Source organism: Sipha flava, unplaced genomic scaffold, assembly GCF_003268045.1.
Source record: "Sipha flava isolate LNK unplaced genomic scaffold, YSA_version1 0_pilon_pilon, whole genome shotgun sequence".
Classification (NCBI taxonomy): domain Eukaryota; kingdom Metazoa; phylum Arthropoda; class Insecta; order Hemiptera; family Aphididae; genus Sipha; species Sipha flava.
The window spans coordinates 5,146,271-5,161,773 of NW_020271713.1; the positions used below are offsets into that span (position 1 = coordinate 5,146,271).

General features: G+C 26.7%; 2 protein-coding genes across 2 annotated transcripts; both read left to right on the forward strand.

Moving 5' to 3' along the window:
- Positions 1–3,219: 3,219 nt before the first annotated feature.
- Positions 3,220–5,143, forward strand: LOC112694365 (meiosis-specific nuclear structural protein 1-like). Its single transcript, XM_025569811.1, has 6 exons — positions 3,220–3,405; positions 3,472–3,578; positions 3,646–4,080; positions 4,469–4,598; positions 4,670–4,873; positions 4,958–5,143. The coding sequence occupies exons 1-6, from the start codon at positions 3,220–3,222 to the stop codon at positions 5,141–5,143; spliced, it is 1,248 nt and encodes a 415-aa protein (XP_025425596.1).
- Positions 5,144–8,371: 3,228 nt separating this feature from the next.
- LOC112688332 (transcription initiation factor TFIID subunit 9-like) lies at positions 8,372–12,031 on the forward strand. The gene is made up of 5 exons (XM_025561523.1): positions 8,372–9,221; positions 9,282–9,418; positions 10,475–10,597; positions 10,658–10,760; positions 11,753–12,031. Exons 1-5 carry the CDS (start codon positions 9,098–9,100, stop codon positions 11,896–11,898), a joined length of 633 nt encoding a protein of 210 aa, XP_025417308.1. The 5' UTR covers positions 8,372–9,097; the 3' UTR covers positions 11,899–12,031.
- Positions 12,032–15,503: the final 3,472 nt, after the last annotated feature.

Here is a 15,503-nt window from a genome sequence, read left to right on the forward strand (position 1 = left end):
ACGGGATTACAACCGATAATTGGACGTAAAACGTCAAAATATTACCAGATAAAGCGAAAAATCCCGAAAAATTATTATTGTATTATTGTCATTCGTGTCAATCTAGTCTCGACATTTACGAAGATACCGAGGAAAAATCGAATATTCGATAATCGAACAAATAAATAATCGTTTTGGTGCAAATTACAAATTCTATTTTCGACTACCTGAGGGTGGTGCAAATTACATACCCTTAGTTTGGTGCAAATTACAAACACTATTTTTGGCTACCTGCAGTGGTGCAAATTACAAACTCCCACCTAGTTTACACATAACTCGGGTAAAGTACACCTTATTCATATGAATAGTATAAAGTGTACATTATTCAGTATACTATGGATAAGGTATAAAGTAGAAAAAAAACCAAATTATATTAATTCGAAAAAAAAATGGTTAAGTAAATTATATATGATTAAATTATTTTATATAAAAAAAAATTAAAAATTAAACATAGTTGTTTATTGGAACATTTCAGATTTGGATAGCACTTGAGTTATAAAATATCTCCCAAATTTACAATTACTCGTACATTTATTCATTAAACAATTATTTTTACACAATAATTTTTTAAAACTTTGACCATTGAAAATAGATTGTGCATCAGCTATTTCACACAAAGATTTTTTTGTAGCCGACACTTAAAAAATATTTATTAATGGTTCATTATGAATTGTTTTTTATCACGTTTCTTATTTCAGATAATAAGTCATATTATTTTGATTTCATTAAATTAACCGTATTCTCATTCTTTTCGTTAATTAATTTATTAAAACTCTCATATAATTTATCTTTTTAAGAAGAGACAAGTTTTTTTTTTTAAAAAAAAAAAAAAACTAATTATCAAACATTAATAAACCGAACAAGTGAACTCGATAAACGATAGTACCGAACTGAAGTTAAAAATTATTATACAATACTAATGAACACGATTTATCATATTGAACAATTTACACTGGTATTTTATCGTATTTTATTAATATTATCTACAGTTGATATTTTGTCGTATTTTATTTTATGTAAAAAACTTTGTCCGCTCAAAGGTAGATAATGCACAAATTATGGTTACTTTAATTACTGGTTAATGTACCTACAAAATATATATTTTAAAAATATGTTAACTTTATCCAATAAGCATGAGTAGTGTCCACATTATCCATTTTTCATACTCTACTCGTAGCAGATAAATATCTTATATATCTTATATATATCTTATATCTGTCATTGAAACACCATACAAATACAGTTCTGAAATATTTTAAATACCTACTTCGCCAAATATTGTATTGGTATCTAAAAATATATTATTAATAATTATTGTACTTACATTAATTTATGTAATTTAATGAGAATTCCATAAAGATTTGTTTTTTGCTGTTCATAAATATGAAAGATCACTAATTATAGGCAATTTGACAATTTTTTTTAACAAGTTGTCATTTTTTAGATATTACATTTTTCAATAAAAGATTAAAAATAAATTTAAATTTTATTTCCGGTATGACATAATGTAAACATAATTTATCAAGTTGCATGAATAATTTTCTTCGAATTGCACCGTGTTTGCGCTACTTGAATGAAACATTTATAAATTACATATATGCTACTATGTGCCTACTTAAAAGTATATTTTTTCTGAAGCTCTGCAATTTCACACAAAAATAAACGATGAGTGTACCAGAAAAAGTACCAAAAAAACGTAGAATGTAACAAAGTTGTGATTCAAGTGATTTGAGTGATATTATAAATACTAATTAACAAAAACTAAACCCGTAAAAACTTTTAATTTTTTTCGATTATGAATTATCAAATTTAAATTGTTAAAGTTATCTGGTTATGTTAATTATTCATATATTACGGAGGTAACTATGTTAATTACTTGAGGTTATAATGATAAATATAAATTTGTATTTAATGATAGTAAGAAATAACTATAAATAATGACAAAAATTTTGGAGTAAATTAAATTTCGATCAGCCATGATACAATAGTATGGGTTATAATAATGTGATACACAATAATATTTTAAACTTCTTCACAAAATTTAAAAAATCATAGAAAATCTATATTTATTAAATTTTTAACCACCAATATTTTTTTTAAAAATCCTGTTTACAAAGTCACTATTTTAAATTTTTTTTTCAAAGAGCAGAACAAAATTTCAAATTTTCAAATTTGAATTCTAAAATTGAAAAAATCTTATAACGTAATTTCGTTGTAACGCAAGACATAAGTATTTATTAGGAAAAAAAAATTAAAAATAATAAACAGAACAAAAGTTATTGCATTTGTCGAATCATACTGGGACAACCTATATTTGATTTTTCTTATGATATCAAGTTCAAGCAATTCATATAAAAAAAACTCGTGATATGTGTAAATAAACAATTTATAGTATATAAATTAAAACAATTACAAACAAAAGCGATTATTATTCATAATCGATTTTGGTAGATATTATTTTATACTATTATATTTTTGTGCTTTAAAGTGTTTTTTTTTCCAATAGTAAAATAATTGTTTGAATGTATTCGAAATGCAAATTTAAAAAAAATTGATTATATTTGGAATACTTAAAAAGTATTCTGAATACTTTGTTCGAAATTATTCCCAATTTATATCTATATACAGTAAAACATTGACTATCCATAACTCTCTTATCCGTTAACTTCTGTTAAGTTACATGTGCGTTACTAATCGTCGTAACGTTATTATCTATTACAATATTGTACGCTGGTATATCACGTGTCTATGAAAAAAAAAGCCAAGTTACGTTGGTCAGTTAGTTTCTTAAAAATAATTATCAAAAATAACTACGAGTAATTTTTCAAGTTATTTTATTTTATCATAATAGCATAAATACATATAGTATTAAAATAAATGTATAATAATATAATTATTATAATTTTAAAAATGGTTTTCTATAAATGGTTCTAGAAGTAATGTGAAAAACTTGTTACTCACCACAATAAGTGATTTCATACATTTAGCACATCAATAGTATATGACTTTCAAAGTCAATAACTTTCGTTCGTTGTAACTACAACAACAGATTACTATTATAAATATTTATACTAAATTAAGATTAGTGTAATTTATAGCGAAAACCTCTATCTATTTAAACGACTGTATAAAATCCATTTGTTTTTCAAAGAATAATTTTATATTACTTTTGACATCATTATGAGTGGACAAAAAAAAACTGATCTGGAGAGAAGTGAAATGGAGAGGAACATAAATGGACAAAAAGCCAAAGACACACGATGCATAGAAATGTACAAGATGTGTGAAAAGGCAGACCGAATGGTAAAAGATAGGCATGCGTATTTAACATCAGAAGAGGAAAACATTTCTAAACATTTACAAGAAGTATTCGATTTTGAAATATAAGATGTATTTGATAAATAACAATATAACAATTTGTGTTTTCTGCAGATGGAAAATGAACAGTCCAGAAAAAACGCTGATCTAGAAGAAGAGCAAAAACTTGCCCAGGCTATGGAGAATTTAAAACATCAAGAATTGGTCGACATGAAAAACAAGTATATTAATATACTATTTGTACTGATTTATTATTCGAATCTATTACTAATTTTTAAAATATTGTAGTCAGTTACTCCATACAAATTCCCACGATATTAGACGTACCGAGAAGCAGTTACAAAACGATTTATTAAAAAATGAATTGATTTCTCAAATAAAAGAGAAAAAAGATAAACAAACAGAAGAGAAATTTAGAAAGTATTGTTCTGATTTAAAAATTATAGAAGCTGACCACGAAAAAAAAAATAAAGATATAGATTTACAAAATCGGAAAAAACAATCAAAGTATGATTATAAAAAAGCGATTACTGATCAAATACGAGATACTGCTGATAAACGATTAGAGTCATCAAAACTAAATTCTAAACATTTTCAACCTATTGGAAATTTGATTGAGTCAAGGGAACGTTTTGAAACGAAATGTAATAATGAAAATATTGAATTAAAAACTAAAAACGAGACGATGGAAAACGAACATAAAGAATCCGATAAATTAAAAAAGTAAGACGTAAAGAAACCCGTATTTAGGTAAACGATTTTATTTTGAGAGTACACACATCGACACCCATAGCAAAAATAACAAAGGGTGATGTCTCATGTTATTTTCAACATTTGGGTATGGTTAAAATTAATATTCAAATTTGTATTGTCACATAATTTTTTAATATTGTTTTTGCAAAAAAACGGTACGTATAGTATTTAATATTTGTTTAATATGTTTTTTCTTTAACTTTTCTGCAAAATATATATTAAGATAAAATAGTTATTAATATTTATTTGGGCTGTGACTTTTTTCGTTGTGAGATTGCTCGTGTATGTATGTTACATTATCATGTGTGCTCTGCCAAATAATAATTATATTTTATTATTTTATTCAAATAACATTTAGTCAAATAGAAGAGTATTTGACCATTATAGATACGCGAACAAAACAGCAAGAAGAGCTTAAAAACAAAAAAAAAGAAGAAAAGGAAAGAATCTATCAACATATAGTCGAAAAAATGAATTCGTTAGATGAGGTTAGTTATGCGCGGCGCAAATCAATGAAATATAAATGTTCTTGTATTGTGAATTTATTTTAATACATTAGACAAGTTCTTCGGAACAAAGATTAATGTACTCGGCTTATGAACAAGAACAAAAATTAATTGCTGATCAACTAGTGAAGGAAAAGGAGAAAGAATCGATAAAACTACAGAAAAATGAGATATTAAAACAAAATGAATTGCAATTAAAAGTTAAGAACGACCGGAAAAAGGAATATAAAGAACAGGATTTCGTGGAATCCAAAAAGGTATTTGCATTCAATATTTATGTTTGTGTGCTTCGTAATAACTATAAGATATGGTCGATAATATACGTATTGTGCATGTAATAGATTTTGCAAAATATTCAAGACATCAATGAGAAAGAGCTGAAAAAAAACATCGAACGGCGACAGATGATGATGGAATACGGAAATGAGTTGAAAGTAGCGATTGACAAAAGGGCCGATCTCAGAAACGAATTGAAAACGAAACTGAAGAATGACGACAATACTTATAAATCTTTTTTCAGTTATTAGTTTTCCTCAGAATTCCCACGTCTATCATACGCATATATTTTATTTGTTAAATAAAAGACGCTTTCTGATATGTTTCCTTCGACTCATTTTTATAGTCTTATAAACGGCTGTATGTAAACTGCGGCAAAATTAACCTTTTTCTAAAAGTCGATGTTTAAGCTGCGGCGAAAAAAAACTTCAGATTATACAATCTGCGACAAAACTGATAAGATACATTATACAAACTGCGGCATTTGATTTTATATACATACCTTCTATATATACTATTTATTATAGTACCTAAATCGTATATACCTAATCTAACCTACCTATGTATACCTATGTACGTATATTGTTTAATTAATTATGAAACGTGTGTCTTGCGTACAAAGTCATAAGGTAAATCCAAATTTATTTTTAAGTCTTAACGAAACATATCGGTAATATCGGTTCCTTTACTTTTGAAATTATTAGTTATTAACTACTAACAAGTGTTAGAGGTTAGTAGAAATAAAGTTTAATATTTATTCAACGTCATGGAATTTACAACAATCTTTTGCTAAAATGGCAAAGAATTAACAGTGTTAAATAATTTTAAATTCAAATTTTAATTTTAGAAAGGGCCAAATGTAATTTTTGAAAATCACTTGCGGAGCACAAATATTTTTAATAATAATAACCGTAACATTGATTGTTTTTCAGAAAAAATTCCTTTTTTTAATTCAACTAGTTTGTCTTCTCTTATTTTAGACGAGTGGGGATAATTTTTAGAAAATTCAATTTGCTGAGTTGTGTAATGACGATTAATATTTTAACGTTTTGGAATATTTATGGTTTTACGACAAATTAAACATATTAAGCATCGTGTTTCTTACCAGAAATATAGAAAAATTCTATCTCCCGACTGTCTTGAAATATTCTGCGTTCATCTTTGATTATACGTTTCGCCATGATAGAGAATTAAAATGTAAGTGATAAAATACAAACGGACAATAAGCGATAATGAATAAACTCATCATACAAGACTACGCGGTGGTAATGAATAAACCCGTAATCGTAGGTACCTGCTTATCTGACCAACTGGTAATTCAATACAAGTTTAAAATAGAAAGATAAAATAAATAAAAACAATAAGATAAAAAGCAACATTCATTTTATTCTCTATAGAATTTTGGATTTTAGAGTACAATTTAATTTTAGTGCGGGCCGTGTAGTGGCCACATATTATTCCTAATTAAACGATAAACGTGCTATAGGTTATCGTAACGATATGTATCGAATATATATATAGTACATATAGAAATTATATATAATAAATTACAGCAGTTTGTATAATGTATCTTATCGGTTTTGTCACAGATTGTATAATCTAAATTTTTTTTTTTGCCGCAGTTTACATATAGACTTAAAAAAAAAGATTAATTTTGCCGCAGTTTACCATCTTCCTTATAAACAAGGAGATTAAATACTTTTGAATACTATTTTGTTCACGATCATTAATCAATATTCTAGTTTGTTTGAAGTCTTAGTTTTTTTGAACTACTATGTTTGAAAATATTTAACTATCCCAAAATAATAATTCCCGGTGCTATTCAAGTTAGAGCTCAATGCTGTAGTGTAAATGCACATTGATTAAAATTAACGAAGTGACATGGGTGTTGCGAGGGGGGGCACTTGCCTACCCCTGCGTCTCAAACTGAATTATATTTGTTTATACCAAACGTGTAAGTTTTACATTAAAATCAAAAATTAAATAAGATATAATTTTAAAAATAGTTTAGTGGGACCGAGTGATATCTACACGTGTAATCGTTTTGACGTTTTATGTGTTATCCAATGGTCTATCTGTAGATTATTTGAATTACGAGTTTAATACTAATCATTTTATGTTTTTGCCTCTCCCTGATTCAAATTTTAGTTACGCCCATGCGTAGTGAAATATGATTTTTTTTCCTTTCATCGTTTTGTCGCCATGTACCTATTTAATATTTAATATTTGTACTTATTATTTAAGCATTAATTATAGTATTTTCTCTACATTATTAGCTAATTTGAATAGTATTATATACTCATACTCACCGGAACAGTGTAATAAATAAAATAATCTTAATGAAAATCGTAAATAAATAAATCCCCTATCAGTGGAGAAATGGGAAAACATGATTATAAAATTCAATTTTTTTACTGCTTTTTCTGAATAACAGTTGTTTGTTTTTAATTTAAATATAGTTATAAATTATAAGTTGTTTTAAATTATTGTATAACAATAATCTTAAATGTCGAAGGACCACTAGGCTCGGCCCGAGAACAACGAATCTGTTATTTTTAATATGGGTACGCCCTTGGGCGTATTTAGGGGGGGTGATATAAGTGTTAGAACACCCCTCCCCCATCAACCGTATTTTATCGTATTTCACCAAATTACAAACTTACAGTATAATTTGAACAAACGTTGTATACAACTTGTAGATTTTACATATGCCGTCTTAATATAATCATTTTCATTTATATAATGATTTATATAAATCCATGGTATCTATTGATGTAATACGGGAGGGGGCAAAGCCCCCTGCTTACCATAAGTCTATTAAATTTTAAGACAACCCCGTTAAATGAATCCTGGATACGCTACTGGGTACGCCCGAGTCGGATCGCATGGGCAATCTATTTGGTAAGACGTTTCGCTTGCCCCGGCTCGGGTTAAACATATTAATCTTAAAATATCACTAGTAAAAATATTAATTATCTTGACTTCGTACAGTATTCCAATGTTATACAGTATTCCCGATATCTTATTATTAGGTTTAACCGAAGAAAAGATAAGAATACTCAAATTTGTATGTTTATTTGTTGAAACAATGTTGCGATAAAAATATTATGAATGGTACAACTATTATAATATTGCATATTATGATAAGGGCACTGTTTCGTAAATTTTCGGAAGGGGACACGCCGTAGTATTAGATAATCAATACACAAATACATGTTGGTAATAATTGTACCTGTATAATCATAAAAATCAATAAATAGTTATACCATGGAAAGATAACATTTGCCCCGGTGTCTGCCAAATAAAATATGGTAACCATAAGCTGATATATCAGACTCGAAAGGAAGAATTACCATTATCTGCTCGATGGCATGGGCGTTTTTTTATTTTTTTTTTTTTTTTTTTTTGTTCAAATAATATCGGTTTTTATTTTTTTCAATCGCAACGTTTTACACGATCGTTGCTCGCTTGAAAATGATAACGCCGTAAAGAAATCTATGTCGCGGCGCACGTAATGTTCTCGCTTTTTTTACGCCGCGTCACGGGTCAATGGTTGCCAACCTCTCGTCTGTTCCGTACCCCTAAGCTTAATATTTTGCACGGATCGTTATAACCTTTAAACTTCATCTCGTGTTACTGCTCCTGTAACGTTTCAAATAATATAAATCAATAATTGCTCCGACATTACGCAATGTTTTTTCGCGTACTCCGAGTTTGGGAACCGCTATCCTACGAGATACGCGAGCAATAATGTTATCATAGCCCGCCCATCCGCCGGCCTATTTACCGTACGGATAGGACATCCCATAAAATAAAATCTATTTTCAATATTTTATCGCGTTCGCGCAGCACACAGCGTTTATTGTTGTTCGTCATTCCGTGTTCGAATGCAAACCTGCCGCGGCTTTTTCGGTTTTGAGAACCCTTGGTCTTTCGACATTTTCAGATTTATCGATTCCGTCCTTATCATATGACGCTAATTGTTCCTCGTACCCCCCCGTGAACGTCGAATTTCTGTTTATTTCACCAGACGTCCGATCGCTTGGGTTTTTTTTTTTTCGGTTTTCTCGAATTACGTTATCCGATGAACTTTGTTTTCTATTGTGTTTTGCGTTTTACATAAAGTGATAGATCGAATTGTTTTCAAATAAAATACATTATCCGTGTTAAGAAAAACGTTAAATATCCTCGTTTGACATAACGAAATGTCGTCTTCCAAAGATAAATTGTTTATTAAAGACTCTCAAGTTATGAAGTCGATAATGAAAGAATTGGGGATAAAAGATTTCGATGAGCAAGTTATAAGACATCTATTGGGATTTAATTACAGTAAATACAGTAAAATTATAATATGTAGGATTGTGATTTCATTTTATTATTATATACCAGAGTACTCAACAATGATTTTGGAAGATGCCCAAAGATATTCAAAATTTGCTAATAAGGACAACATTGATGTCGATGATGTCAAACTAGCAATACATTTTTCTCAAGATAAATTACTCATTAAACCTCCAGATCGTGAAGTAACTATAACTAATATAACTATTTACTAAGTATATTTTTAATTATAAATTTTCGATATTGTAAATATGCATTTTGACAAAACATCTAGTATTAGGATTAAATATAACTCATAGCCTGAGTCTTTAAAATCTTTTTGAAGTAATGAACCACAGAAGTATCTTGTATGTTAAAAGCTGATGCCCATTACTTATATATGTGTCCAATGTGATATTACTATATTATTTAACATAAACTTTATTCTCATAGTTCTAAAATGTTCAATGAAATATTGCTTCCACCATTAATGTGGTAATTATTATTTGTCGGTTCTATAATTTGTTCATAAAATATTTAGTTGTTTCAATTGACAAATAATTAAAGTTTATACGAAGATTATCAAATTTTTTAAGATTAAAAATTAATATTTAGAGACACAAGTCAAAAAAGTCAAATAAACAGTAAATTAACTTTTCAAATGTTCGTTAACAGAACTATAATTCTCTTATGAACACTCTTTGTTTATAATTTATCATACAATTTTATAGCTGGGATTTAATAATAATTAATGTTTGTTTAAATTGTACTAAAATAACAATTACTAAAATATTTACCCTATTATTGTACACAGATAAAATTAAATGTATTAAAAAATTATCTTAAATTAAATATAAATATGAGTTTTATATGCAATTATATTTTAACATTTATAATTACTATCAAATTTAAAAATCGGTTAGAAATAAAATACTACTTGCTCTATTAGATATAATTTATGTAGTTAAAAATGGAATCAAATTAACAAAATTACAAAAAATTCATGTTATTCTCGATATAATGTATTTAATAATATTAATATTAAATATAAATATATAAATATTATATTATATTATTATTAATATACATATATAAATACATAGATTTATTATACATTATTTATTTATTTATTTGTAAATATACTTAATGTATCAATAAATTAATTACTTATATGTATATAGATTTATTAATATTATTCTTACTATTATTAGTATATTTTGAGAAACTATTACTTATTAATTCAAATATTTTATGATTTTTAGGCTCTTATGGCAGCATCTAAAGAGATAAATAATAAAGCATTACCTCCAATTAAGAATACTAAAGGTTTGCACATTCCTCAAAGTTATAGATTTGCATCAGAATACCAACTTAAAACTGATTTGGTAATGAAATATTATTATTATATCTTGAATTCTATTTTATTTTATTTTTTTTATGTACAGAAATCTGAAAAAGAGGCAAGTAAATCTGGCACAACCACTATAACTACAGCTGCAGAAATATTAGAAGATTCTAAAAGAAGAAACACCAAGAAAATTAACAAGGGTATTAAGTGTAATTTTATTTAATTCTTATGCCTCAAATTATTTAATATGATAGAGAAAAAAACCAAAAGATTTTGTTGAAATTTTGCTTAATATTTTTGAAATTTAGTCAAAAATACATAAATAATATTAATTTGGATAGTATATACAATTTCTATTATAAATTAATTTTATTTTTCTTAACTTATGTATATGTGTGTGTGTGTGTGTGTGTGTGTGTGTGTGTATGTATATATTACAAGCGATATGGAATACTGGGCAATGTACACATTACTCAGGAAATTTGATCCTGCTCGAGCAATTTAAATCATAAATACAAATAGATAGTTATAAAGTACAAAGCGTCTTGAAAAGCACGAAAACTCGACTGCTGAATCGTAAATATTAATTATTATTCATATATTGTTGTCTAATTTTATGGGCATAACTATTACTTTTATCAATGTAATATAGGAAAACAATAAATATAATATAGAATAACAAAAATAATGAGTAATAAATATTATCCTGATATATTATACTTTGTTCTGTATTATAATAAAATGATAAGAAATTATTAATAAAATATTTTACAGTATATTATTATAAGTATATAAGTTTATAACAATTATTTATGATATTTTTATTTGAGATTCAAAGTGCCTGGGCAGAACAAAATCGCCCCAGCAATGTGTACATTGCTCAGAATTCTATATTAACCGTAACATATTTATGTATAAAATATATATACCATATGCATATTATATGTTTATATTTATCTATTCATGAAAAGTTAGATATATTGTAAGATATAGATAAACATTAATTAATTTATAGTGTATTGAATTGATAAATGTAATGGATATCAATTTTACTACTAATTTATAGCCTAATTTGCTTAAATATTTAGTACCAATGAAATCAATTAATCGTTTACCATTTTCTTTTAAATTCTGTGTTATCTTAAATTTACAATTTTATTTTTATTATGTTTTGATTTTTTTATGTCAGCAGATAATCTAGTTATGGATGATTTACTTCAATATGATTTTCAAGAGACTCTTGCAACCCGAGTGAATAGTGAAGGTTTAAATGAAGAAATAATTGGCCCACAAGAATTTGAACCGAACTTCTTTAATAATAATTTAAACCAATATTAAACTAAAATCTTCTCCACAATTTGTAATGTCATTAAACTGTACAGTTTATATAAAAACTTTTTAATTTATGAACAATTTTATGTAACACTTATTCTGAAAATCTATCAATAGCTTACCATTAATTGTATTTTAAAATAATATCAGTAAATTAAACTACTTTCTTAAAATAAGTTTTTAAATTATTTTATCATTTAAGTATTGGATAAAATACATTTTAATTTAATAACTTTTATATTTAAATAGTTTAAATATAAAACTAGTATTAAAATATAAACAATTTTTGTTTAGTGATTTTATTTCCATTTTAAAATAAGTGAACAGAAGAGTTCTAAAATTTGTTTGTTAAATAAATGTTATAATATAATTCAGCTCATTATAGTTTGACAATTGAGTTTAAATATATTGGTTTCTCATTTATAAGTATCCCATATAATGTGTTATGAAATACATATTTGCATAAAACTACACATTTTTTAAATGTAGATTAGCAGATTTAGATATTGGAAATTAACTGTAAACAATAAAACTAAGATATAACATATAATGATATGCCATTATCTTTTTAGATTAATACTATGCACCTAATTATTAATAACTATTAATATTGATATTAATTTATTAATTATTAATAATTATTAACTATTCAACAAATTTATTTTTATTGTGTCAGTAATAGTTTCAATAGGGAGAATTTTGTAAGATATTGCAGTAGTAAATATTTAATTTTTTTTTTTTTTAATAAAAATTTAGCTGAAAATATGTTATTTGAAATCACAATTTTTTTTAGAAATGTATACTGAAAAATAGTTTTAGAATAATCCTAGGTTTTTATTTAATAGTACACAAATAAAATTAAAAATATTAGGTATAAATAATAAATAATTAATCATCATCACCTCCTTTATTTTTGATAATTTCTTGTCCATTATTATACTCAACACTGCTATTCTTACACTACTTTAGCTCATGAAATTAATATTTTATTGCAATAAGTATTAAATATATATTCAATTTAATAAAAAAATATTACCTACACATATTTTTTTTATAAAATGATAAACCTTTAAATAAATTAGAAAAAAAGAGCAGCAATAATACTAGTATTAATAGTAGCGGCCTCCTCATGCAAAAATGATGGTGGGTATCCCAATGACTCCAGGACCTAAACGGCTTGTTTATGATTTATATTCACATAGTCACATGCGACCTACATACCTAGATAAATATTAGGTACCTACTCTACGTTACATCATAGAAAAATTCTTTAAATATATAATGAATGGATTGTACATTGTAAGAAGTAACATCAATTAGATTGTTATTAACAGTATTCAGTTATATTGGATACAATTTTCATAACAGTACTTACCTATTAACTTAAAAATACTTATAAATGTTATTAGTAAAAAATAACCAAATACCTACTTATAATATATTTTCTGGTATCTGTCTGAAGATAGAAGGTGTAAAGTGTTTCAGTTTGAGAGCGTGGTCAAAATGAACAAAAACAAAATAAAGATTTTACAATTAGTATATTAAAATTTAAAAATAAATTTATAAATTGTAAAACTAAAAATGGTTAGGTACTTAAAAACTGAAGCGTTTTAAATTAGAATAATTATTTTCTGAATTTATTTTTACCAAGCAAAGTACACCAAATTGCAGGGTTAAATTAATATATAATTAAATATACATTACGAAAAACATACGTACTTTTATGAATTGTTGGTGCAGAAGTCAGCCAAACTAGAGCACTTTAGTAGCTTATATGCTTATAGTTAGGTTGGCCAAACATAAGGCAACTCAAGAGATAATTGTTTTGCAGGTGGTAGAGATTATTTTTTTTATTATCTCTTTGGATTGCTGTTATTACCGAACATTCCGGAGTGTTAAAGCTACAATTAAAATGTGTGAAAAGTGTAAGGTTGCCCGCACACTATAGACTTTTTATCGGCCGATAGTTTTGTCGGGTTGGGCTGTTAGTGCGCACACTAGACCAACTTAATAGTCGGGTTGGTGGTGACTGCGCACACCTGCCAACAGTCGGCCGATCATTGCTATCAATTGTATTATATAGTTGTTATTATTATATATTAATGTATTAGTTGCTATTGAAGAAAGTGGTCGCGTGAAAATTAATGACAAAATGTTGTCCGGAAATGTAACTATTGCTTTGATACAACGGAAAAGAAGGAATACGAAGAAAAGAAACCGAGAATATTGGGTACATCCTATCTACAGTGATAGATTATTATAAGGAAAATTCTACACAATGCTCTCGAAATTGTTATAGAGCGCGGGTCTTTTTTCGATTTCTTCTATTAAATTTTCAATAGACGATTCGATAAACAACGACATCTTCTACCAGCAGAGATGGAACTAGGAATTTTTACGCCCGGGTAAAATGTTAAAATTACGCCCTATCCATAAACTAATAAACAAATACTCAAATAAATTGTGTTCTTATAATCAATATACAATCGTACTTATTGAGTTTTAACCTAATATCAGTATTTAACGAAGTTAAAAATATCAAATTAGTTGTTAATAATTACGAAAATTACACCCTCTAAAATACTACGCCCCACAGTGGTTTGAATCGTTATATTAGCTTGCAAAAACTAATTTTAGAAAACACGAAAAATACGTATTTAACTATCAAAATAAAATTGTATACCACTTTATTGAAACTTAAATAGAACATTTGATTAGATAAAATGACCCATATTTATGTACGATGCGATAAAATTGTTAAAATAGTATCAAAACTCGTACAAACCGTCGTCGCGACGCGTCGGTTGCATGCGTGTTAGGCGGGCTGCACACTGAAGAAACTTGTTTTAAGAAACTAATTTCATGAAATGTGAAACTTTAATTTCATGAAACCATTCAATTGAAAATCAAATAGATACGCACACTGAGTTTCATGAAACAAAAATTTATAATAGTTTAAAATCTTTCTTCGTTATATGTGGTCCAACTGACTGCACTAAACGATGAAAAGCAACTTGAGACATTCTATAGAAACTTTGGAATTTATCCTCATCGGCGGTTAATTCCTTTGCAACTACATAGCTATTATGCTGTTTATCTTTTAAAAGTGGATGAATCCAATACCTACGTTTCATTTTTTTGTTACGAAGCCACCAATATAACATAAACACATCCTCATCATCAGACGACATTGTCGAAACTATACATTAGTTTCTCACACTTTAGTTTCACTGGTGTACGCAAATAAGAAATTAGTTTCATAAAACTAGTTTCATGAAATTTATTTCTTAAATTGGTTTCTAAAACAAGTTTCTTCAGTGTACAGCCCACCTTAGTTTTACTCGTATCATGAGTACTATACGTATAACAAAATTTTTTTTAATTTTTAAAACACAATGGTCATCGTTCCCACACGTAAGTATTAATATCAATATATTTATACTTATATTTTAGATATTTACTGAACAAATACAAATATAATATAAGGTTTTTTATGTATTTTTTTTTTTTTAAGACAATTACTTTTTAGTTTCCGAAAGTTTCTCGTCCAAATTACAAAAATATTATAGTACTAATGGTCAGCTTTAATGCTATCTTAATTTCATTTGCGT

Coding starts and splice junctions, on each gene's coding strand:
- LOC112694365 (XM_025569811.1), top strand. CDS start 3,220: ATGAGTGGACAAAAAAAAACTGATCTGGAGAGAAGTGAAATGGAGAGG. Junction 3,406..3,471: donor TTTCTAAACATTTACAAGAA/GTATTCGATTTT, acceptor TGTTTTCTGCAG/ATGGAAAATGAACAGTCCAG. Junction 4,081..4,468: donor GAATCCGATAAATTAAAAAA/GTAAGACGTAAA, acceptor AATAACATTTAG/TCAAATAGAAGAGTATTTGA.
- LOC112688332 (XM_025561523.1), top strand. CDS start 9,098: ATGTCGTCTTCCAAAGATAAATTGTTTATTAAAGACTCTCAAGTTATG. Junction 9,419..10,474: donor TTAAACCTCCAGATCGTGAA/GTAACTATAACT, acceptor TATGATTTTTAG/GCTCTTATGGCAGCATCTAA. Junction 10,598..10,657: donor ACCAACTTAAAACTGATTTG/GTAATGAAATAT, acceptor TTTTATGTACAG/AAATCTGAAAAAGAGGCAAG.